Genomic DNA, 9,403 nt, shown 5'->3' with positions numbered 1-9,403 from the left:
AAGGTGTTTTCATTTCAGGTTGACATGAACAGTAATGTATTCAAACTGGTAGATACCAGTTTGTCTGGTTCTGGAGCTTGTTTGAAGACTTAATGCAGGCATTTGGGGGCAGCATTAACAGCTGCGGTTTCTCACTGACCCCTCCATCTGAATGCAGTACGGCTCATTCAGTGAGAGGATGCTGCCACCCTGTGGCCACTTTACACTTTCCAGGGCGATTGCATGCAGTGGAACAGATTGCAGAGGGAGGTGGTGGATTCTGCCTTACTGGTTGGCAACCTTCAGTCTCGAAAGACTATGGTATAAGCCTACAGCACCCGGTATTCCTAGGCAGTCTCCCATCCAAGTACTAACCAGGCCTGACCCTGCTTAGCTTCCGAGATCAGACAAGATCAGGCATGTGCAGGGTAACAGTTGCTGCTGGAGACCTTCAAGCAGAGGCTCCACAGGCAACTGCTGGAGAAGCTCAGAGTCTAGGAGAATTTTTTTGCTACAGGCAGGGAGTTGGACTAGATGACCTTGTGGATTCATTCCAATTCTATTATTTGGTGATTCATTTTGAAACTGATTTGAAACTGCCAAAGTTCCCTCTCCTCCCACCAAAGAATAATTGGAAAGACAGCTTTGTGTAGGAGCTCCTGAGACCCCTTTTACTGAATTGAGACCTTGCCTGGTTCCTTGACTGAGAGCTGTGACTCTCTGGTCAGTTTAAATTCTTCACCTGGAGCTGCCCCCTCTCTCTCTCCTATCAGGTTCTGATGTGTTCCAGAGCTATGTGTTCACAACACTGTTTTTCTTTCCTCCGCAAAGAAACTTCCATTCTCGACAAACCGTAATGGGCCGGAAAAAGATACAGATCAGTCGGATTGTGGACCAAAGGAACCGACAGGTACGCAGAGCAACACAGACAGTGCTGCAGCTACTGAACTCCTGTCACAACTAAAAATAAAGTATCATTTTTCTACCCCGTAATGATGTTTTTATCTGGATGAGAATGGATGCAGATTGAAGTCATTAATTAATTGTCTCAGACCTCTTTCATTAGGCAATAATAACAACAGGCTCTCTTTCCTGTTACGTTTGTTTTCCAATTGTCCTGGGCAATCCTTTTCCCTTCCTTCCAACATCTAATTATTGCCTGATGGCTGCCTGTAAGGAAGGAAGGGAAAAGGGATAGAACCCCCAAAACAATTAGAAATTAAATATTTCTGAAAGGGGTTCATTGGATGACTTCCTTGTGAGTCCACATCAGCAGCAGTGAATCCTTGTTCGGAGCATCCATCCTTTCTGCTCAAGGGAACCATCGCCTGTCATTCATCCCTGCTATTTCTTCCTCTTTCAAGGTCACATTCACCAAGAGGAAATTTGGGCTCATGAAAAAGGCATATGAACTCAGCGTCCTGTGCGATTGTGAGATAGCCCTCATCATTTTCAACAGCACCAACCGCCTCTTCCAGTATGCCAGCACAGACATGGACAAAGTCCTTCTAAAGTATACAGAGTACAGTGAGCCACACGAGAGCCGGACCAACTCGGATATCCTGGAGGTGAAAGTTTAGGGATGCTTCTGAAGTTCCCATCCTCTGCATTTTTCCCTGGTTTATGGAGTTCTGGATTCCTTGGCCTGGTTTCCAAACTGATCCTACACCTAGTTCTTAAATTTCTCAGTCTTGCACTGTGCATGTGCAGAGTGCCAGTGCTTGGTGGCATAGCTGGAGGGGGGCGGAGCACCCAGTCTGGCCGGGGCAAGCGGCCCCTCCCTTCAGAACCGTTCCCGGCGGGGGGAGTAAAATGGAGCCATATGGCTCCGTTTTACTCCCCCCGCTGGGAATTGTTCCGAAGGGAGGGGCCGCTTGCCCCGGCCAGACTGGGTGCCCTGCCCCCCTCCAGCTACACCACCGCCAGCGCTCTCAGTTCCTTCAGTTCATTTTTGCCTTTTTCTGCTTCTGTGCGTTACCAAATGTGCACAAGTGTGCTGTTGAAAACACACCCAAAAACCAATCTTAATGCGATGATCGGTATAGGTGTATCAAGTATGACAGTATTTTTGTGTGTTGTTTTGCCAATGTGCAGGAACACATTGGCGTATTAATAAAACACTGCACAAAAGGATATTGTAATATGATCACATCAGGATTGCTTTTTCCCAGTGTTTTATCAAGGCACACGTGCTTATCAGTCATAGAAATTACAAAAGACAATTCTAGTGAATAGAAAAAACTGAAAACTGTGGTTAACTGTGCTCCCGTTCCAGGATTCATTTTAGAAATCTACTTGTCTCTAAATTTTTATCTTCATAAGTTTATTTGATGTGAAATCCCTGCTTTTGGGTTTGGGGGGTTATTTATTTTTTTTCCAGATCTTTTTTTCCAAATGTCAACCCTTTCCCATGTCTGTTTTGTAGACCCTGAAACGAAAGGGTTTAGGGTTGACTGGCCCAGAGCTGGATCTTGAAGAGACTATGGACTCTGCTGGGAAACTGAAACAGCTTGGTGAGGGTGTGGACCTGACATTGGCAAGGCCCAAACTTTGTGTGAGTAGCTGCTTTTCCAGGAAGCAAATGGCATGGGACCATTGTCCTGGACTGCCCCAGGTATTCAACAGGTTGTGCTTCATCCTCTTCCCCCACCATTAACTCCAACTCCTGTGCAGTTTTAAATGGACAGAAGCATAACTCAAAAAGGAAAGAGATGGTCTGTAAACTAGTGGTAAACAGGAGGTTGGGGATGAACACTCCTTGGCCAATTTCTGGTGGACAACTTAGTGCTTGATGGTGTCTTGGATTCTCAGAAAGGATGGAAGATTAGATGAACCTTTGGTCTGAACCAGCAGGACAGAGCTAACTTAATTTATGAGTTAATAACTAAACTTATGAGTTAGATCACAGCCGGACAGAAAAATCACCCTTTCTACCAATTTCTGATAGATCACCAGGCAAAGTTCGACTGAGTCCAACTACAAGCACATCTTGATCAGTATTGTCTAGAATAGATCAGCAGCTCTCCAGGGTTTCAGGTAGAGGCCTTTCCTATCACTTAACTAAATACCAAACTTGCACCAAAGCTGAGAGAAGCAGAGTGCGGGGGTGGGGGGAATCAAGATGGGAGGGGGTTTGGGAAGTCCCAGGGAAAATGAAACTTTAATTTTTCTTCTTCTTCTTTAAATTCAGACTGTTCACCTATAAAAATTTAGTCCAGGCCTGCTTCTTATGTTTTTAAACTTGGGATTGCTTGATCCAGATTTATTACACTATAACTTTTCAGAGATCCTGAGTATGCATTCTGGTTTTGTAAATTTGCAACCAGTTGGTGTACTATGGGGTAGTAAACCATGAGTAGACTGATGCTTAGCCACCCATGTCACAGATAATAAGATAGATACTTTATTTACGGTCATCCGACCAGCTAGACACAGACAACAAAACAAAATACACAGAATTAAAACCAACACCCCTTTACATATATATAACAGATAATAAGAATGTGTCTCCCTTTGTTCCAACTGGGTCTCATGTTCAGTCTAGAAGCTCTTAGAGTGGTTGGGGGTCTCAGATGATCTATTCTGCTGTTATTAAGAGGCTTTCTGGTTTGTCTCCCTGCAGTTCTAATTTTTCACCAAAGCAGACTGGGGGTACACAGGATAAATCCCTTAGAGCGCAATCCTGACTCGGTGTTCGGCTGGCACAACCCCCTGTGCCAAGGAGTGTCACGAACATGCTGTAAAATACATTTGTGACTAATCCAGAGTCAGGGAAGCTAGTGCAAGAACTTGTGCCAGCCGAAGAAGGCCAGATCCAGTCTCTGTGCCTGCAAAGGGAGGCCGGCATGGGGGGCGGGAGAGGATGACAGGAGGGCGGACCAGAGGCAGTGTTTTTGGGTGGGGCGGGGAAGGGCAGACTAGTGGGTGGATCAGGCCTGGGAGGGAGGTGGGATCGGTGGCAGCAGCCCAGGCCAAATTCTAATCCACCCATCCCCAGTCATCCCAGCATTACACCAGGCTGCTCAGATTTGCACCAGCTATTTTACTGGAGCAGATTCAAGTAGCCCCATAGGGGTGGCTGGAGTGTTATTTGGGGTAAGGGGAAAAAGATCCCCTCACTCCGAGTTGCACTCTAGTCAGCACCTACCTTGTGCTGGATACAGCACAGGCCACTTGGCCTGCCTGTTCCAGTGCAAGATAAAATTGGGCTGCCTGGCTATCGGGGTAGAACCCACTACCACAGGGCCAGCCCCAGACCTCCTGACACCTCCAAGCGGTGGCATGTCAAATGCTGACCCCCCCCCTTACCCGATGATGTGCTGGCTCTGCTCTTCCCACTAGCCAATGTTCCAGCACTCTCCTTCTCTCCACATTTCCTCTCTGCCCCCCCTTCCCCAGGGCCTCCGAGAGGAATTTTATCAGGGGGTACAAAATTTGTTTTGGGCACCTTTGCAAAGGGGGGGTGAAACAGAGCAGGGGAGGATGGTGACAGGTGACCAGAATAGGTGCAGGGAGGGGCAAAGCAGGGTGAAGGGAGGGTAGAGACAGCTGGAAAAGTCTTTGGAGCCCAGGTCTACCCACCCATGTGGCATCAGTAGTATCCCCAGCATCCCCAGTCATGGTAATGTCTCCAGCATCCCATACGGGCAACAAATCTGAGTAGATAGGAAAATGTCAGATCCCAGGAAATTTCTGGGCCTCCTCCTTTTGCTCCTGGGCCCCACCCCCCTTTTTGCCCTGGGTCCGGATACAAATTACCCTCTTTACCCCCCTCTCCTAGGCCCTTCCCTTTCAGTATAAGGAATGGAAGGAGGCGGAGAAGCAGTGGAGGCAAGTCGGTAGAGAGAGTTGGGTGCCCCCTACCAGTCTGTTGCCTGAGGCTACCACTTTAGTTGGCCTCATGGATGGGCCGACTCTGCGTTGCAGGCTCAACTCTTGACACCCTCCAGTATGTCCTTATGATTGAACTCTACCCTTCCGTCTGCAGTCTGCAACTTCCCTGTCTAGCCTAGAGGGAGCATCAATGGGAACTCCCCCCTCTGGAAGTGAGGGTGGGACCAGCAGCACCGGAGGGTCCCCTCTTCAACAAAGCCGTTTGCAGCCATTCAAGCCAAACCTCTCCAAGCATGGTGTCCCTGCTGGGCGATCTCCAGGGCCCCTTTCATCAGGTATGTCCTAAGTGGGGCTTGGCCAGAGCTAAATGGTTGCATTGTGAAATCCTTCTTGGATTCTGGATTTCTAAATTATTAGGTGGTCTTTTGTTTTCAGAGTGGCATGGAGTTACATTAAAAATCTCTATATAATCACATTTTTAGATTTCCAAATTTTGTACAGGGCACTATCCATGCACGGTTTGCCACACTCTTCAGCTTCTTCCATTTATATGTACCTTTTCCTTTCTTCTGCATCAGGGATTCTTAACTAGTGATCTGTTGACTCTATGGGGTCAATGGATAAGCTTCTAATGGTCCAAAATAAAATGTTATGTATGTGTTTATGGGCATGTTTCAAGGGAGGGGGTCCATAGCTTTCATCAGACTCTCAGAGGGGACTGTGACCCAAAAAAGATTAGCAACCACTACTCTAAATTTCAAATTATAGATGTGCACAGTGATAAAACACTGGAAAAAACCATCTTCTTAAAATATCAGGATTCTTTGTGCAGTGTTTTATAATGCTCAGCAGGGTGTGTATATATGTGTGCATCAGTAAAACACAGCACAGAAAGAATGGTGATAAGGCATATATTTAGTCACATCAAGATTGATTTCTGCAATAATTTATCTATACCCTCACAGTTTCATATTGCCCTTCCTCCAGGGAGCCCAGAGCAGGGTACATAGTCCCCTCCTTTTGTCCTCACAACAACCCTGTGAGGTAGGTGAGGCTGAGAGACGGTGACTGGTCCAGGTCACCCAGGAGGCTTCATGGCTGAGGGGGATTTGAACCTGGATCTTCCAGGTCTAAGTCCAACTCCCAAACCATTACACCATCCTGGTTCATCACCATTTAAAACTATGTCCCTATTCACCACCCTCAGCCAGCACATTTCTCAATTTCTGTCCCTGCAGGTATTGGGTACCCAATCTTCTCACATGGCAACTTGGGTCGCACGTTGTCAAGCAAAACTCCTCCTCCGTTGTACCTGGGGGCTGATGCCCGTCGGGCAGATGGATCCCTGTCTGTGAGCAGGGGCAACATGACATTGGCGGTGAGTAGCATTTGCGTCCATCTCTTGTCATGTATCCACTGGACGTGAATGCAGAAGTGGCTTCTGAAGACGGCAGCATCAGCAAGGAACACCAAGCTTGGCAAAAACACCCCCAGAGTCCTGCAGTGCTAGTTTTTGAACTGCAGTCTCCCTTTTTCTGCTTGCATAGGGTATTTACAAAAACTCACATTTGCCATTGTCCAGACCTAAGGAGGTTGGAGGTGGCTTGCACAGATTCCTGGTGTGTAGGGCCTTCCCTCTTTCCAGGTTAAGGAGGCACATAGGAGATGCTATTATGCAAGGGGGTCCCCGGACACTGGAGCTGGCACCTCACCAACACAGATGCTTGAACTGAGTGCTGTTAAGAGCTGAGCAATAAATTAAATGGAGGAACTAGATAGGGACACTTCATGCCCCAAAAGAGCAATCTGGCAGAAATTTAGACATTAGAGAATAATAAAACTCTCAGCATGAGAGCACTTAGCACTAAATGTATCTATCCATTGATCAATCCATACTTACATAAATGATAATAAAAACCCAGGATGGGTTCAAATGACCACTTAGAGCTCTTCATAGGAACCTGGAATGGAGCAGGGCTGCTGCACTGGTATATCAGAAGCACCTCTCCCAAGACAGAGTTGCGAGAACTGACCAAGATTTCTTGGTTATCTCCTCACAGCGCTCTTTATACCCCAACCTTCAGAGCATGAGTCCTGTATTGGCCACGGGAACCGCCTGTCTTCCAGGACATGGACTGCCAGGATACCCCTTTCTTCCCTCCAGCCAGTCAGGTAAGGTCCAAGGTTGAGTCCCTCATAGCAGCCGCTTTTCCTAGTGTCCCTTATGAAGCTATTCTAAAACCCCCTAATGCCGTGTTTCTCAAATTGTGGGTTAAGACCCAGTAGGTGGGTTGCAAGCCAATTTCAGGTGGGTCCCCATTCATTTCATTTCAGTGTGTATTTTGTTATATTTATATATATATATATATATATATATATATATATATATATATATATATATATATATATATATATATATATATATATATATATATATATATATATATTAGACTTGATGCTATCACGGTAAGTGACTGCATTTGGGGAACTGTTACAGATCTGTAATTTTAACAGGCTACTATGGATATACGTTTCACAATGATAGTCATTGAGGCTTACTCCCAGGTAAGTGTGAGTAGGATAGCAGCCTTTGGGATATTTGGGGGAGTTTTTTTTAAACAGATCAGCAACTGCTTGAGAGGGTTAGGAGGGTTCTTCTTTATTTTAAATAAATGTTTAAACTTATTGTAAACTTTTAATTTGCTTACTTAGAGACTAATCCTAACTTGCCCTGGAGCAGGCACCACATCCAAGGCAGGGTTGGGGCTGAAATTAGCTCAGCCTGGGGCAAGGGGAATTGCTTCCCCTTACCTGGTGTAACATCACAGCAGCCCCAATGGGTCTACTTGGATCTGTGCCACTTAAAGAGGTGGCATAAGTGCCGAATTCTGGCTCTACCCCCCACTTACCCCCAACCACCTCGAAAAGCCACCCTCCCCCAAGGATCCCCGCTCAGGCTGCTGGGACTGACTGGCAGTATGTAGCCTCTGGTTTGGCCAGGTCTGGTATAAATAGCCTCCCAGCCTCCTGCTTATTCAGCAGAGTTCTTGGCACTGGCTATTTATATTTGCCAACTGACTTCTGTGCCTGCCTTCCTGCTTGCCTCTTGATCACCAGTTCTGACACCCTGCTCTTTGCTTGCTTTCTTGGATTGCTTTTCAGAGTATGCCCCCGGGGATGGCACCCCCCATCCCTTTGGTCTTCAGGCGAGTGCTGTGGCTGCTTGGCAACATCGAGATATGGCAGTCTCTGGGCACCCACCACTAGGGTAAGATAAAGCAGGGCAATTGTTGGCTATGAGAAAGTAACAAAGGCAGAGACCTGCAACTTCCTAAGAATATTGGAAGGGGGATGGGGCAAGTTCTAATTCTGTTTGCGTTCAGGCAACCTTTCACACTGCTAGGCCGCCAAAAGTGTGCCTATGTTACAGGAAGCTCTTAAATTACTTTCTCCTTGTTGGGGGGGGGGGGGCGGAACAAGCCCGCTATCTCCTGTCACAACTTGGCCAAGGAGCTGGTTCAAGTTTTTGGTGGGGTTTTGCTGTCACCTTGTGGCTGGCACAATGCATGGCATCAATGAAGACCAGCCTTTTGCATCCCTTGTTGTCATATCCCAAATTAGTAGGCACTCTGCAACAAGTCATGGAGGTCTGATTTGTGGGGTGATTTGCCCTTTGTCAGAATGTGTTGGTTGTGCAATCTTGCTTCAGCAGCTCAGCTAATCATGGGACTTTGGTGTAGCATAGTGGTGAAAAGGCCTTTTTTGTGGAGGGTCAATAGAGGAACATTTGTATATTAAATTATAAAACTGCTATTTACAGGGTTATGTTACAGAGTAACCTAAACAAAAAGATAGATCCCTGCCCTGTGGAGCTTACAATCTAAGTAAATTTTACTCTTAACTTGTATGTCTCTCTCTTTTTCCTTCAGGGCTGCAGGCCGAATCAATGATCCGTCTTCTCTGACCTCTGGCTCCCCTCCCCTGCACCCACCCATCAATGTCAAGTCAGAGCGGGCTTCTCCTACAGTCAGCTGCACCACAACTGCCCCACAGCCCCCACCGTGTGTCCGTCCCTCCCTTGGCGATGTCCCCATGGACCTCCACCCCCGGGAGGATTATGTCAAAGCCTATCATTACTCCTTCCTCCTCTCCCGCCCCCTGGCCGAGGAACAACGGCACCCCTCTGTCCCAGCACGGTTGCAACCTACTGTGGAGGAATGGCAGAGATAATGGGACCAATAGTTTGTTTGCACATACATCTGGGATATATAGGGTGGAGGAACATTCTATATGTATGTGGGAAAGAGAATGAATGAATGAATCTTCCTCTCTGTAGATCATGATGGGGGAGAAGAAAGGAGACAACTGATAGAGAATAATGAATGGTATATAAAGAGTGGGCAGAGAGAAATTCTTCCCTCTTGTAAAACTAGAATTTGGGTGGGGTGGGGAGTGACCAATACAATTGACTGCCTGGAGGTGCACGACAAACAGAAACCCTTCATTCCATAACACAAGATTCACTTATGGAACTCACTGCCACAAGCTGTAGTCACAGCCAGCAACTTAGAATTTCTCAAAAAAGATTGAC

General features: G+C 46.8%; 1 protein-coding gene and 1 pseudogene across 1 annotated transcript; one reads left to right on the top strand and one right to left on the bottom strand.

The window, feature by feature from the left end:
- Positions 1-305: 305 nt before the first annotated feature.
- Positions 306-425, bottom strand: LOC136659732 (5S ribosomal RNA; annotated as a pseudogene).
- Positions 426-835: 410 nt separating this feature from the next.
- Positions 836-9,042, top strand: MEF2B (myocyte enhancer factor 2B). The gene is made up of 6 exons (XM_066635555.1): positions 836-889; positions 1,344-1,547; positions 2,405-2,492; positions 6,051-6,190; positions 6,977-6,984; positions 8,742-9,042. The coding sequence occupies exons 1-6, from the start codon at positions 836-838 to the stop codon at positions 9,040-9,042; spliced, it is 795 nt and encodes a 264-aa protein (XP_066491652.1).
- Positions 9,043-9,403: the final 361 nt, after the last annotated feature.

This window comes from Tiliqua scincoides, chromosome 8 (assembly GCF_035046505.1).
Source record: "Tiliqua scincoides isolate rTilSci1 chromosome 8, rTilSci1.hap2, whole genome shotgun sequence".
NCBI classification, from domain to species: Eukaryota; Metazoa; Chordata; class Lepidosauria; order Squamata; family Scincidae; genus Tiliqua; species Tiliqua scincoides.
Note: the sequence above shows the minus strand (reverse complement) of the source record. Positions and strands in the feature narration are given on the sequence as shown.